Source organism: Pseudochaenichthys georgianus, chromosome 1, assembly GCF_902827115.2.
Source record: "Pseudochaenichthys georgianus chromosome 1, fPseGeo1.2, whole genome shotgun sequence".
NCBI classification, from domain to species: Eukaryota; Metazoa; Chordata; class Actinopteri; order Perciformes; family Channichthyidae; genus Pseudochaenichthys; species Pseudochaenichthys georgianus.
This window is the reverse complement of record NC_047503.1, coordinates 43,730,718-43,747,866: the sequence shown is the minus strand read 5'-3', so window position 1 is coordinate 43,747,866 and position 17,149 is coordinate 43,730,718. Positions and strand designations below refer to the sequence as shown.

The following is a 17,149-nucleotide window of genomic DNA, read 5'->3' as shown; positions in this document are numbered from 1 at the left end:
CCTACAGTCAGCAGAAATTAATTCAAATAATCATTCAAAAATATGTATAAAATATATGTTAAAATATAATTTAAGATCATGTTTAGTCGTCTGATTCGTCTCTACATTGCTGTTTTAGTCTGCGTTCTTCCGATTAGTGTCTACAGTGTGTCTATCAGGGTTCATACACTTTTTCACCAATGATTTTCAATGACTTTTCCATGACCTTTACCTAATTTTCCATGACCAAAAAAAAATGACCACTGGTTTATTTTTAACATGGAACGGGAAAATAAGGTCTGCATATGAAACATGTTGTGCCTATCTAAAACAAATCAAATAGTAGGCTTACTAGCTTCTACACGCTTAAAGCAACTGTAGTTAGGGATGCAAACTCATCAGGTATGAAAAAGGTGACAAGGACCCGAGCCCCCCGACCCCACGGAATATCGGCTTTAAAATGAGGAATAACAGATGATTTTAGCAATCAGAACAACTAAAGCAGCAGTGTTAATAATAACAGAGTCACATCTAATAGAAATATATAAAAGCATTTATTTGAATTGTGTAGCAGTCAGTTTATAATTTTGGCAGCACTGTTGAGCATTTTGAAAATGTATTTTCATGCCTCTGTGCAAGGCTTAGTCTTTTTATCTGTATAGCCACTGGTGTAAAGTAACTAAGTTCATAAACTCAACAAGTACTATACGTGGGTACAATTTTGAGATACTTGTACTTTATTTAAGTATTTCAATGTTTTGCTACTTTGTACTTCTACTCCGCTACAATTTAGAGGTAAAAGGTGTACCTTTCCTCCACTACATGTTTTTAATACCTTTAGTTACTTCACAGATGTGGATAAATGATGTGAAATATAATCAAGTGTTAAATCAGACTTTAGTTCCACCTGGAGTAAATTCACAAGCTACCCTGCAGTCTACAAAGTACTTCAAACTAGCTGCACCTTCACCAGCTTTGAGAACACTTTCATGATCAATCATTATAAAACATATCATATATATTATTCTGAAATGGACCAATCTGCACAATGACTACTTTTACTCTCGCTACTTTCACTATATTTTGATGATAATACTTTTCTACTTTTACTTGAGGAACATTTTTAATGCAGGACTTTTACTGTGATAGAGTATTCCTACACTCTGGTACTTCTACTTTTACTCAAGTACAAGATCTGAGTACTTCTACTTTTACTCAAGTACAAGATCTGAGTACTTCTACTTTTATTAAGTACAAGATCTGAGTACTTCTACTTTTATTAAGTACAAGATCTGAGTACTTCTACTTTTATTAAGTACAAGATCTGAGTACTTCTACTTTTACTCTAGTACAATATCTATACCACCTCTGTTTATAGCCTATGAAAAAAACTATTTGAAAACGAAGGCTAAAGCTAACGTTAGCAGATAGTGACAATGTATGCTAGCTAGCTAGTTCAACGATTCCTTAAATGATATTGCGACAGAAAAACGTTTCAGTTCACATCACGCTCTGCCGCTCTGCTCTGAACACCTGAACGGCCCGTTCTAACAGCTGTTCACCAGCGGCCCAGTCTGTGCCACAGTGAGTCCGCACAGTTAACGAACGCACCGTAGATAATGTAGCTGACCCTCATACCGGAGCAGCAGAGTTCAGCCGACAGGCAGGAAGACTCGAGCACACAGCTCGCGCTTCATATATAAAAAAATAACACCATGCGCGTCATGATGGCACATAACAGCTCGCGACCGCAGATTATTTCGGCGATTAGATCAAATGTAAATTATATTTGACGCAACTTTAGTTACATTTCCATGACTTTTCCAAAACTTTGGGAAAAATATTGTTTTCCATAACTTTTCCAGGGCCTGGAATTTGCATTTTGAATTTCCATGACTTTTTCAGGTTTTCAATGACCGTACGAACCGTGGTCTATTGAGCCGTGTAGAGCAAGCCCCGATCTACCCCTTCTCTCTTCTGTCCAAGTGAACGTGTACTGTGAAAACGACACTGTGCATGCTCAAAGTCTTTTTGTATTCAATGTGTGCGGCATAAAAAAAATCACAAGTGGGGCAGTTCTGGCAACCCCACCAAAACGTCATCTCATAATTCAGTGCTGATTGGCTGTAAGTATGTGTGCCACAAAAAGTGTAGTTGTGAAGAGGAGACGAAAGAGAGCAGCTTATAGCGATTCAAATCAGTGAAACGGAAAGAAAATGAATGAAGTTGACCATCTACTTCAGCTTTGGTAAGTTTGTTTTATGTCATATCTTTTGTTGATCTTCTGTGTTTTGCCTATAGGCTATTGCTCTGCTGGATCGATTGATATTGTGACCTCTGATTGTATTTATCTGTTATTTGAAGTGAATTTTTGTTTTTAGGATGACTTTCAACATCTGTCCAGGGACTACAGACGAAAAATAAATAGTGTCTGTGTTTGCCTTATATTTACAGTATATGGTGTTTTAATGCTGAAGCATTACGGTTGTTGTTGTTGTTGTTAAGTATTGCTTTGTGATGGTGCCCTTTACTGCATGTACTAAGGTGCATTACAATTAGTGTTGTCACGATAACAACATTTTGGTTTTGATACCAAGTCAAGAATTGCGATTCCGATTATTTAAAAAAAAAATGTTGTGCTTTATTTCACACCAGAACCACATTGGTAAGTTAGCTAAAAAGATAGCCATAGTAGACAGTTATCATTGCGAGGTGCGAGGTGCTTAGCCAAGTTTGATGTGTTGGCTCCCTTGGTTTGCAGGGATCTAAATAGGGCTGTGCATCTTCACTGGTCTCACGATTCGATTCAATTCGATATCCCGATGCATCACGATTCATACCAATGCGTTGCATCCTCAATTTTCTATATTACTGCACATGGCTTATTTTTCATCAATGCATACATGCAATAAATACATATGAACTCTCTTTTTATTATTTAGAAACTGCTTCAGAAATCAATAACATAAATGTCTTGACATTAATTTATAAACCAAAATAAATGAGTTGTATAGGTCTAGCCTCCGTGTGTGAAGTTGTTCCATCCTCAAAAACAAAAAAATAATGCTTCTGCAGTCTAGCTGCAGCTTCTAGCAACGGTCTGCTGTTAAAGAAAGGACACTGAATGTCCTGAATGTGGCATCACTAACATGACTTGAGTTTGAACACAGCAGACAACAGGAGTATTTACAACAGCATATAACAACTAAAATACTGCATGTGGGTGTACACTCACATTCTCTGTCTTACTGTTACATAAATCCCATGAATGTATGAGATTAAGTTAGCTTAATTATATCTCAGTGATTAAGTGAATAATAAAGTTTCTATCGGGTCACTATCGGCCTGTCACTCATTATTTTCAGGGAGAGGGCGGGGTTTGGAGGAACGGAGAGGAGACGGTGATCGCGGAAGCTTTTTTACTCCTACCTTCACAAACTTTACACACGTATATATCGTCTGAAAATTGCTAGAGGACATTCATACTCTGCAATCCAAGACTTAATTAAATCCACCAAAAACCTGACATGATTGTAACGCGATTATTTTTGAAAAACATAAATCCCTGTGCCGCAGCGACACGGAGTGATTCAGAGCGGGTCGGTCCTTCTGATGTTGGTTCTGGACTGGTGTTCTTGTGTTGGTGGATAAAGCAGACTGCTCCGTGTTTGGTGTTTGGTGTTGCTGTGCCACTGTCACGTCTGTTCCCTGATCTCTGCGTCACCGACCGATTTGATATTAAAGTGACAGAAAAAAAAAATGTTATAGTAAAGCCGCGGCCGGAAAATCAGGAAGCAACGTTACTACGCTATAACCGATTATCTTCCGATACCGAAATCGTCCACATCCGCATTGCAATGCATCGTAGAAACGATTATTTTCAACACCCCTAGATCTAAAACATGTCTTACAGACAGGCCTCGTGGTGTCCGTAGGCTTGCCCTCACTGTCAGAGATATAGCTCAAATACTTCCAAATTTCACTTCTGGCGTCTTTTTTGTCAACAAGCCGAGGCGCAGCGGCAGTTGCACTCCCACTTGCAGCCATGCTTCTCGTTTTCTCACATGCTCTGGCAGCTAGCGCGTGCACGAGAGAGGGGAGGCACTTAGAGCGTGCTTGAGAGGGGAGGGACTGCAGGCACGGCTGCAGTGCAGGGAGTGGAAGCAGAGCGCTGAACACACACGGCTCTTATTAAAACGGCGCTTTCTCACCGGAGTACTTTTCCCTGTCATTCTTAAAGTACCGATACTAATGAAACGGAGGAATCGTAACGTTTTTAACGGCAGGGTATCGCGGTACCTTTCAAGTATCGGTACACCGTGCAACACTAATTACAATATGACATCCCCACGCTGTGTACGAAAATGTATGCGTTGACAGTGTTGCTCCGTGCTCTTCCTTCATGGCTTCCGACAGTATGTCATTTGACACTCCCCCCACCCCCCCCCTCTCTATCGGGACCATGGAGAGCCTACAGCTATTTGTTTACGTGTTTAAAAAAGCACCAGAAGCTTATATATAAACATCTAAGTTGTTTCTACCCCACCACTTGTGTACATATAAAAATGCCACTGCTTATTTCTGACATAATCTATTTACTGTGTTGATTGGTTCACACATAATTGTGAAGATTTAGTTCATCATCTGTATCACAATACATGGGCAACACATCATTTTGTTGCATTCATCTCTCCAACCCTGCATCGTGACCCACATGTGTGCAGATTACAGTATGAGTGAAAGAACCATCCATATGCAATATTTTTAAATCAATACAGTAACAATAGTGAGTGTAATTTTGTCATCTCCTAGCACGGGAATAACAAACAACAACATTTGGTGTTATACCAGATTAACGAGAAGAATCTCAGCTAACTGACGATACGAACCATTTTTACCATAACAAAATACAAGTCTCACAAGAAGCGTTAGCATTAGCCCTTAGCTAAAACGTGTAGATGCTACTTCCGGTGCTAACTAACAAAAACGATCTTTAAAACTTAATAGTTTCTGCACAAACTACATATCATCTGAAAGCTGATACTCCACAGATTATTTTGTTATAAAGTATCATCACTGTAGGACACAAACTCACTGAGCTAGCAGCCAGAACAGAGAAGAAAAAAAACAACAGTTTTCAAAACCATAACAATAATTATGTCTTACCGTTGCTGTTTTGTGATCAAAGCTCTTGTTCAAGGGAATAAAAACGCTGCTTAAGGTTAATCCAATGTCTCTTAGTCACTTTAGAATTGTTCCTGATACTCTATCATTACATTCATGGCAGCAGAGTAGGTATAAAGTTTCGCAGTCCCGAGCTAATGCTGTCTCACGTGCTGTTTACGCAAACCTCTCTCTACTTGACGTAAGTGTTTCGCGGGACTTACTAACTGTCACTCGATTCTATTCGCTCTAACGGTTCAGAAAAAGTGTCAATCACCCAAATTGACCAATGGGTTCCAAAGATATGATCCTGCGTAGTATAAACTACGCTCGCTCCGGCTCCATTACGCATTACGCAGCAAGACCGCACCACAGCACCACAGCACCACAGCACGCAGCGACAATAGCAGGTAACAGGTAACAGAGCACATTTCAAGGATGTTGATTTCTTTGCTTTTAGATCTTTTTCTTGTGTATCCTCTTTCCATTTTAGCAAATAATGGCAGCCAGAAGGGAGAGCTTCACCACCGAGCAGGTGCTAGAGATGCTAGCTGATGATAGCGGGGCTATGATTATACCAGATGACTCTTCGTCGGATGATGATCTCCTCCAGCCAGACCTGGATCCGGACAGTAGTGACTCGGATGTTGAACTTCCACCACGGGAAAGGTATGTAATCTCTCTGTTTTTATATATTACTTATGTGTTTGGTGGAACTGCGTCACAGTGCTAGCTAGCCAAGAAGCTACAGGAATGATTAGGCAAAATGCTAAATAGTGTTACTTGTCTTTTTGGAGTTACATTTTCTAAATGAATGGCCAGTGAATGCATATATACATGTGTTTACTTTATTTGGTGTAATATTATTCATTTATAGTCCAATATTATCCTATAAATATAAGCCAGTGAATAAATCTAATCTCTTTGTTTTTCCACATTTGTTAGATGAGGTGTGACCCCAGCAGGACAAAGCCACACACCCAGAAGACTTTCAGGGAGCAGCTTACTGCAGAATTGTTGGAGTTTGCTGAAGGCCCTGCTGAAGGCCCTGCACCTCCACCACCCCCTCCTCCACCACTCACATGCATGCCTGAGTATTATGGGGAAGATGCCACCAAGGTCAGGAAGAACTGCAGGAGGTGCCTAGATGCTGGACTCAAAAGGGTGAAGACACCAGTGTATTGCAGTGCCAGGTCCCTCTGTGCTTCACTGTCAAAAGGAACTGTTTCAGGGAGTGGCACGACCTAAATACTGGAACGTTCAGGTAGGTATAAAGTTCAGGTAGGTATAACGTTTTGCGAGTGTTTATTTAAAAAAAAAAATACTTGTTGTTTTTATATACCTAGTGTGATTTTATTGTATAGTGTGTTGGTAAAATATTTGTTGTTTTTACAAACCTACAGTGTGGTTTTATTGTATAGTACGTTGTTAAAATGTTTGTTTTTACATGCCTATAGTGTGTTGGTAAAATGTTTGAAATAAATCTGCCCCAGTTGGAGTCAAATGTTACCTATGTTTCCGTTTTTTTTATTGTGCTAGTACACCTACACACACTGACCTACAGTGTAGTTGTATTGTATAGTGCGTTGGTACAGTTACATACACACACAGCTACACTTACACATACACACCTACACATACCCACACAGCTACACTTACACACCTACACAGCCACACTTACACATACACACACAAAACATTTTTGTAAAAAAAGATTTTTTTTTTAAAGATTTTTTTATTTTGTTTTGGGTGGAATGAATACCTATAGTGATGATTCAATGTAATTAGTGGTGCTAAAAAAATACTGCAGTGTGGGTGGATTGGTATGAGGGGCGCTTGTTTTTCACTCGGCTCCTCCCGTTTTGCCAGTACTGTGGTATTAGTGGTTTAGGAAGAGGGGAGTTTTTCACAAATCCAGCGCTCCCTAACTCATGCCTGGCTGTGACGTAAATGGCGTGCGGCCGAGAAGCCAGGACAGTAAACAACCATGTCGTCGGTAGTATATGGGACTATTTCAAAGTTTCAGAGTTAGATAGTTCGCTTGCTATTTGTATTGTAACAAATGCAATGCAGAAGTTCCACGAGGAGGGAAAAAGGCAACGAGCTATAATACTTCCAACCTGATTAGTCACCTGAAACATCGCCATCGCTACGATGGTGTGTTCAAAGCGTACGAAGACGCCTGCGCTGCTAAACTAGCGGCAAAGCCAGCTGCAAAGGCACCGGGGCTTTTACCCATCGACGAGGCTTTTGAAAAAGGAAAGAAGTTTGCCAGAGTAATGCCAGGTAATAGTTGTTTCCATTTCTTAATATGGACCACTCATTGTTCACTGTTCAGGGAAACACATTGACATTGACTGATTGACTCAATTCTATTTATTTGGGGAAATAAATATGGTCACTTTGAAGTCAAAACTGTTCTTGGCTTTGTTTTGTTCATAGTAGTAATGCTCATGTCATTTGCTCACTACTAGTCTTTTTTTTACCACCAGGTGTGCAAAAACTACAGGTACATTTGTACATTTATATATATATATATTAGGGGTGTAACGGTTCACAAACATTTCGGTTCGGTACGTACCTCGGTTTTTTGGTCACGGTTCGGTTCGGTACGTTTTCGGTACAGCAGAATTGTTTTGCACAAAACATATATATATATATTTTTTTATTATTATTAAACTGTGAATAATGTATTCACTCAAATAAATACAAAATATAATAAAATAAACATTAAGGTGCAGCATTTCGATGAACTGAAATAATCTGTATTTGAACTTTACTGTACAAGTACTCACAAAACATAAACTATTAGTTTTGGGTTTTTAATTATTATTAAACTTTGAATATTCACTCAAATAAATACAAAATATAATACAATAAACATTAAGATGCAGCATTTCGATTAACTGAAATAATCTGTATTTGAACTTTACTGTACAAGTACTCACAAAACATAAACTATTAGTTTTTGGTTTTTAATTATTATTAAACTGTGAATATTCACTCAAATAAATACAAAATATAATAAAATAAACATTAAGGTGCAGCATTTCGATGAACTGAAATAATCTGTATTTGAACTTTACTGTACTAGTACTCACAAAACATAAACTATTAGTTTGGGGTTTTTAATTATTATTAAACTGTGAATATTCACTCAAATAAATACAAAATAGGTGCAGCATTTCGATGAACTGAAATTATCTGTATTTGAACTGTACTGTACTAGTACCTAAGCAGCCAGCTTGACATTAGGACTTGCTTGTCATTGTATTTTCATGTTGTTTAAAGAAAAATGAACTTTTCCACATTGCTTGCCGAAAGGGCGGATCTGCTGGCACTAACAATGTCTCCTGCTGCGGAGAAAACCCTCTCGCTAGGGACAGAGGTAGCAGATACAGCCAGGTAGCGCTTTGCTAACATGGCAACATAAGGATATTTGGCGTTTGTAATAGCTTTGGCTCGGTCTGAACTTTTTGCGAGTGGTGGAGGCTAAATGCTAGCGGGAGTTGGGTTTGCACTTCAGTCTTTTTTCCTTTGGTACCGGTTATATTCACGTTTGGGTGATGCCTTTTCAAGAGTGTGCAAGTTTGATGTATTGCCAGCCGCGTAACCAATTTTAGTTGAACAATGCCGACAAACAGCTTTGGTTTGGTCCACCTGTCTTTGTCCGTCATCATTGTACGTAACTGCGAAACCAAAATGTTCCCAAACGGGAGACTTCAATGATGCTGGAGGATTTTCGAGCTCAACTTTATCTGCGTTCGCCATTAATTTTCGACAGTTCCTCAAATTACTGACTAAATTTGAACGCATCCCTCTGACCAGCTCTCATAGCATGCCCTCTCATCCAATGGAATGACTTGCTCGCTCTATGACGCGATGAGCCCAATGTGAGGAAATTACTCTGAATGCTGCAACGCAGCACCTGAGATTACTTCCAAGAAGTTGTTCACGTTCTCAATTTTTTACGTTTAACGTTATATTTGTTCGGTACACTTCGGTACACACGTGTACCGAACCGAAGGGCCCGTACCGAATAATTTCGGTACGGGTACGTGTACCGTTACACCCCTAATATATATATATTATATTATTATCGGTTATCGGTATCGGTCTTGAGAAGCAGGAAGTTATTGGTATCGGTTTCAAAAAACCAATATCGTGCATCCCTAAATGTAATACAATGATTTTTATAGTCTGGTACCTGAAAAAGGTCAAATTAGGGCTGGGCGATTTTTTCGGTTTTCACGATTAATTTGCATTTTTACTTTCCTACGGTTTGTGAAATGGCTGAACCGAAAAATCGCGATTTTAAAACATTTCTAGACTCCGCAGATTTGTTTTGCTTTAAGGGACTCCGTAGTAGCTTACTCTCTCACTTTCCAGAACGCGCACAAAACTCAGCCACATTGCCTGTGACTCCCCGATCTGCAGCTCTGCCCGATCTGCTGTTGTTATGCTGTATTCGTTGTTCGTTGTTGAGCATAACAGAGGACTCAGACATTGTACATTACATATATAACTAAACACGCCTTTTCTCCTCCTTATCTCTTTCATGACTTTTCATTTAATATGGTTTTGAACGCTGTAATCAATACTCAAGACAGGAAAAACTTCACGGCTGGTTTCATTTCTGGTAGTTCCGGTTGTTGTCTCATGCTACCCACGTCTGTAAACAAACGTATTCAAATAAACTGTACCTTCATTTAATATTCAGCAATAATAATATCTCGACGTCTATACAGTAGGGGTGTAACGGTTCACAAACATTTTGGTTCGGTACGTACCTCGGTTTTTAGGTCACGGTTCGGTTCGGTACGTTTTCGGTACAGCAGAAAAAATTATCACAAAACATACCATTTTTTTTTTTAATTATTATTAAACTGTGAATAATGTATTCACTCAAATAAATGCAAAATATAATAAAATAAACATTAAGGTGCAGCATTTCGATGAACTGAAATAATCTGTATTTGAACTGTACTGTTCTAGTACTCACAAAACATAAACTATTAGTTTTGGGTTTTTAATTATTATTAAACTATGAATATTCACTCAAATAAATATAAAATATAATAAAATAAACATTAAGTTGCAGCTTTTCGATGAACTGAAATAATCTGTATTTGAACTTTACTGTACTAGTACCTAAGCAGCCAGCTTGACATTATGACTTGCTTGTCATTGTATTTTCATGTTGTTTAAAGAAAGATGAACTTGTCCACATTGCTTGCCAAAAGGGCAGATCTGCTGGCACTAGCAATGTCTCCTGCTGTGGAGAACACCCTCTCGCTAGGGACAGAGGTAGCAGATAGAGCCAGGTAGCGCTTTGCTAACATGGCAACATAAGGATATTTGCCGTTTGTAATAGCTTTGGCTCGGTCTGAAGTTTTTGCGAGCGGTGGAGGCTTAAATGCTAGTGGGAGTTGGGTTTGCACTTCAGTCTTTTGGTACCGGTGATATTCACGTTCGGGTGATGCCTTTTCAAATGAGTGTGCAAGTTTGATGTATTGCCAGCCGCGTAACCAATTTTAGTTGAACAATGCCGACAAACAGCTTTGGTTCGGTCCACCTGTCTTTGTCCGTCATCCTTGTACGTAACTGCGAAACCAAAATGTTCCCAAACCGGAGACTTTAATGATGCTGGAGGATTTTCGAGCTCAACTTTATCTGCGTTCGCCATTTCGACAGTTCCTCAAATTACTGACTACATTTGAACGCATCCCTCTGACCAGCTCGTCCAATGAAATGACTTGCTCGCTCTCTGACGCGTTGAACACAATGGGAGCAAATTACTCTGAATGCTGCGACGCAGCACCTGAGATTACTTCCAAGAAGTTGTTCACGTTCTCAATTTTTTACGTTTAACGTTATATTCATTCGGTACACTTCGGTACACACGTGTACCGAACCGAAGGGCCCGTACCGAATAATTTCGGTACGGGTACGTGTACCGTTACACCCCTACTATACAGTGGTTGTAGTGTTGAAATCAGTAGGTTTCGGTGTGCAACTCTCCGTGTCATATCGCTACTAAATTCACCTCTATAGTAAATGGTATATTAGCCACATGCTAAATGCTAACCGGAGATGAAGGATTTTCAGAATAAAAGCTTAACAACTGCGCACGAGAACTTCTGGTTTTTCAGTATAAAACAGCATTTAAACTGACGGTATGTTTAAGGTACTTTATGCCATCAAAAACATTGATTTTAATTTATAACACTGTGCGCATGTGCAGAGCTGCAGGTCGGGTAGTCACATAGCCTACTACAATCACATTCACCGCTTCACCGACAGACGTACCATAAAAATGTCCACGAACACAGATGAAGAACTCATTCCTAAAAAAGGTGCTACTTCAGTTGTATGGAAGTGTTTCGGGTACAAGCGGTCATACATAGAACGAACAACTGTTCTGTGTAAGGTCTGTAGAAAGACAACTTCCTAGAAAGTTAAAGGGATGTTATTTTGTTTGAGGGTATTTTTTTATTATTCATTTCATTATCATTATTTATTATTTGTTGCATTCCATTTTACAAGTTTTTTCAGGGATGGCCTACAAGAGATTTTTTTTTCAGTTTGATTTAAAAAAAATCTTTGCACATTAATGACAGCCAAGTGCCGTGGTGCTGTTTTTATTTTATTTATTTTTATTCTTGAACAACTGATTTGTTCACATAGGCCGAGACTACTTGGTAATCTCATTTATTTGTATTGTGTTAATAAAGAAAATATGTATTTAAATGTTGCCTTGGTCTGGTTTGTTTAGAAAAAAACAGAAAAAAATCGAGGTTTAAATCGAAAATTGTCCATTAGTTAGAAAAAAATCGAGATGTTATGTTTAGGCCAAATCGCCCAGCCCTAGGTCAAATGGCACTGATGGAACCAAATGTGCACAAAGCTTATTCCGCCTGGACTTTATTTTCATAAAGTTTTTTCTCCCTAATGTCAAATGTCACTTGTTTTGCCTCAATCTTGATACAGGGTACTTATTATATGTTATACTTTGGATTCCTAAAGCTTTTAGGCTACTAACCCATCATTCAAGGTTGGTCTTCACTATAAGTAATGGGTTTTCTTTAGGCGGAGACAGGAATTTACATTTGTTTGCTATGTTCCATCTGAATTTACTCTGACACAGAAACATCTATATTGATTCTGACACTTCTACATCCAACTCACAGATGTAACCTTGCTTTGATAACAAAAAGTATTCATATAAACTTTTAGAAGTGAAGTTATAGTCATTTGTTCTGGGAATGTCATTTTCGAGCCTGAAACCTGAAAAACAGGCTTGGGGTTTAACAGGTTAAAATATAAGGTGACAAAAAATGGCAACTGTATTTTCAGTTTTGGCTACCAAAAGCTGATGCCTGGTTGCCAACCACTTTAAAAAGTTAGCGCTGAGCCCTGGACTGATGATACTGCAGGGTAACTTGTGAATGTAGGTGTAACTAAAGTCTGATTTATGGGTTATTGTATATCATATCAAATAATCCAAATGTGAAAGCACACGATTTACCTCTGAATTGTAGTGGAGTAGATTTACAAATTGGCATCAAATGGAAATACTGAAGTAATGTACAAGTGTCTAAACATTGCACTTAACTAGAGTAAATGTACTTACTCTTCACCTCTAGGAATAGCCATACAAATCTTGAATTCTCCTTTAGCTGGTGTTTCTTGGTTGGTTTACTATAAGCCAAATTAAACCGCAGTCCTTTATTTAAGTAAGGTCTTTATATTAAATGTAGAGATGTCCCGATCCGATCACGTGATCGGGGATCGGAGCCGATCACGTGATTTTCGAAAGATCGGGGATCGGAGAAAAAAATCGGGGATCGGGATTTTTTTTAATATAAATTTATATATACATTTTTTTTTTTTTTTTAATTTAATGTTACAAAACAAAAATGACCATGTTCACGTCTTAAAGTCATCCTGAGGACTTAGTTTTGGTTTAAAATTACACAACATCATGTATGTGTTGCTTTCTTTGGGCTTGTTTTCATAGACCTGGTTGCTTATTCCTCTGAAATCTGGCAACAGAGTGGGCGCAGTGTCTAATAGTAGCAGTAAGCTAACGAGAGGCTACGTTCAGCTGGTGACTCGGGAGTCGGGACAGAGAAAATGTCAGCAGTTTGGAAGTATTATAAAATTGAAAGCGAAGGCAGTGTAACAGCCAGATGCAATGTTTGCAAGGCAGAGGTTCCGCGTGGTGGAAAGATCAGAGCTACGTTCAACACGACCAATCTAATACGCCACCTGAGAAACAAACACCAACAACAACACGGCGAGTACACAGCGGCCACTCGGGTGACGGCACTGAAACAACCGACACTTTCAGAGACTTTTAAAAGGAAAGAGAAACGGCCCCAGAACAGTGAAAAGGCCAACACAATAACAGCCAAGATAGCTGAATTCATCGCGTTGGATGACCAGCCGTTATCTGTTACCTTTTTTTTCTCTTAATGCATTGCATAAAGATCGGATCGGGAAAAATCGGTATCGGCAGATTGTCAAAATCAAATGATCGGAATCGGATCGGGAGCAAAAAAAGGTGATCGGGACATCCCTAATTAAATGCAAAGAATCATGTCAATTTCTCAGTTAATGAGACTGCTTAAAATATCAATTGGATTCAATGTTTACATTTTGAAAGGCATACAAACTGTCTGGCCATTATACAAAATGTATGTTGTTTTTGTGCATGCCTTTATACATAATAGTGTGTTCTTTGTTATCGTCTCTTTGTATACTTTGCTGTAACAATGTACATTTCCCCTCTGTGGTATGGGACGAATAAAGGAATTCTGAGTGATTCTGAGAAGAAGTCAACATCATCTTCAGCCTGGATTTAGAAGTAGTAAGAGTTGCAACGGGCCTGCATGTTTCTGGGAGTTTGTTCCAGATCTTTGGAGCATCATTACATTACATGTCACTTGTTAGGCGCTTTTATCCAAAGTGGCTTACATATATGGACAGGAGTAGTTTGGGGTGAAGTGTCTCTCCCAGGGACACTAAGACATGCGGACTGCAGCTGGACTCGAACTAGCTCTCCCCTGATCCGAAGATCACTATCCCACTGAGCCACATCAGAATCAGAATAACTGTATTAGTCCCACAGAGGGGACATTTACATTGTTACAGCAGTGTTACCTAAAGCATGCATACAAAATATATACATATTGCACATAGTTTGGTATATAACAACAAGAGGTGTTATAGACATTACAGACACCCACCATCTAATACCTGAACACTGCTTCTTCATGTTTAGTTAGTTTAGCTCTGGGGACAGAAAGCAGACCTGAAGACCTGAGACTTCTGGATGGTTCATAATTTAGCAGAAATGTATTTTGTGCCCTAAATCATTCAATGCTTTATAAACCAGCAGCAGTACTTTGAAATCAATGATTTGACAGAGGAAGCCAGTTTAAAGACCTCAGAGCTGGAGTGATGTAATCCACTTTCTTAGTGTTAGTGAGGACTCTATCTGAATAAGCTGCAGCTTTCTAACATACGTTGTAGTGACACCTTTAAAGACACCATTACAGTTAGTCGAGTTTACTGAATGTAAAAGCTTTTCTAAATCCTGCTGTGACATTAGTCAAAACACACTGGACCGGACCCGACCTCGTAAGCCCGATGAAGGTGAGGAAGAGCAGGAAAACAATGTAAATGTCCCCCTGTGTGAGACTAATACATTCTGAATCTGAATAAAGCAGTTGTGATTGAGAAGAGGTCAACACTCACGCTGTCTCAGCCTGTTCTTGAAGTTGGGGTCACTCCGTCTCTTTTTGTCGAAATAGATGCAGTAACCGACGAGCAAAGCGCCGCAAACCCCGGCCGCCAGAGCACTGGACCTCCCACTCATCATATCTCCCGTTTCCCGGTCGGTTAGAGGAGGATTTCGGGTTAATTTACGGTGTTTTCTCCGGCGGTTGGTAACCGTTAGAGGGACTGGTGGAGCGGCTCAGGAGAAGAAGGACCCGCGAGGACCCTGCCGTTTGACAGCTTGTTGTTGTCTGGGGCAACGCCTGACTGAAAATATCGGTAAATAAATCGTTTTTTTTTACAGATTAAGGATATGTAAAGGAGATTATTGCGGAGGATTCAGGGAGGAGTTTGCCCTGTAATTATTCCATTTCTTTTTTAATTTTAAGGGTGATTTTAAATGTAAACTGTAATTATTGGACAGCCTAATCTGTTACCGTGCCTGTGTGTTCTGGCGTTGACAGTCAAATGTTTTATCCACATCTTTGTTTATTACGACTTCATGATTTTAGTCTATCTATTTTTGGACTTTTACTCAATTTGGTGCTGCATTTATGAATGATTCTTTCAACAATTATGTCTACAAACGTGTGCATTTACTATTGTCCCCTTTTAATGTATTTTGTAACGTTTTGAGCTGTTGCCTACTAAAGAACTATTACGTTGTAGCCTACTGTGAATATAAGGGCATGTGGCTATTAAGTATACGAGAATTAAACAGTGTGCCATAAAGTCATTATAAATCAGCCTGTTAATTAATTAATACAAATGATGTACTTATATAGGCTACTCCGTTGTGTAGCAGTTGGGTAATATTTAACAAAACATCATTATTGAATATATTTCTATTACTTTTGTTATACTTAGTAATACTATAGTATACTCATAAATAGGGTCTGTCTCATCTGGAAATGCAAGTATATTTGTGTTACTGTTTAACAAGTGACACACATATTTGATGCTGAAAAACACTCAAATAAATATAACGCAAAAAACATGATATCGATGTTGATAATTTAACTTTTTATTTATGCTATACATGTCAATAAAGTTTATTTTAAATTGCCTCATAATTGTGGTTCAGTAATGAAAGGACGAATGTCAGCCACTTGAGGGCAGCAGCACTCCAATTAAGGGCTTTCCTATTATGAGAGTTTGTGTGCCTACAAGCACAGTAAAAAGGGTGTTAAAAGCGTTTTAAATTAAGGTTGGATATGTAATGTAACGCTGAGGGGTTTCGCATAGGTTGCAATCTGTGGGATTCATTTTCATTATGTTACATTTGGAAATATATTTCCAAATGTCTGTCTTAATTTCCTTATTTCGATTGTCACTATGCATGTCAATTGATTTTGATAATGTTCTAACATTTCAATTTGTTCATGGATTTTACTAAACTAATCTCAAGCAATGACATGCACTGATCTCAAGAGACTGTCTTAATAAATAAAGGACACAACTGTAAGCAAGTGAAAACATGGCAGCTTCTAATTTAGGTGAACTGGCCCTTTCAATAAATGAGATATATCATCCACGCATCTCCATGTACTTTTTGTCGGTACAACCAACACGTGTAGCAGTCCTTTTCTTCACTGCAGCAGCTGTGTTTTCCTCTCAGGGATCAGCACTGATAGAAGTGAAAGTGTTAAATATGTTCCTGTGTCACTGACGCTGAGTCACACAGACACAGACTGAGCATCATGCCCTGTGGCATTATGGGTACAGTAGGTTGAACACACTGCAGGGGTAGCTGTTGGTCCACGGCAGCCTCCATCAAACACACACACTCTCAAAATACACTCAGTCTGTCACAGTCCAACACACACCAACACATCCACACACACACACACACACACACACACACACACACACACACACACACACACACACACACACACACACACACACACACACACACACACACACACACACACACACACATGCCGTCTTTCTTCATCCTCCATCATTGTGTTTCCCCAGGAGTGTCACAAGCACACACAAAAACACACACAAACACACACAAATACAAACGAATAGAATATACCTTCTTTAAAAAATAAATAATATATATACTTTTCTTGATCTATAATTTATTTGCTGTACTCTTTTCCTCCAAAATGTGTCATGATGACTCACAGGTCCCCTACATGTGTAACTAACCAAAGGTCCACTATTGGATAAGTACACACACACACACACACACACACACACACACACACACACA

The 17,149-nt window shown here is 39.0% G+C and overlaps 1 protein-coding gene across 1 annotated transcript in view; it reads right to left on the bottom strand.

Annotated features, from left to right (window-relative positions):
* The window catches only part of tomm20b (translocase of outer mitochondrial membrane 20b), a 45,403-nt gene extending 30,249 nt beyond the window's left edge, over positions 1–15,154 (bottom strand). The window contains exon 1 of the mRNA XM_034088592.2: positions 14,905–15,154. Coding sequence (XP_033944483.1) covers positions 14,905–15,028 — 124 coding nt within the window. The 5' untranslated portion in view covers positions 15,029–15,154. The remainder of the gene's footprint in view (positions 1–14,904) is intronic.
* Between the last annotated feature and the right edge of the window lie 1,995 nt (positions 15,155–17,149).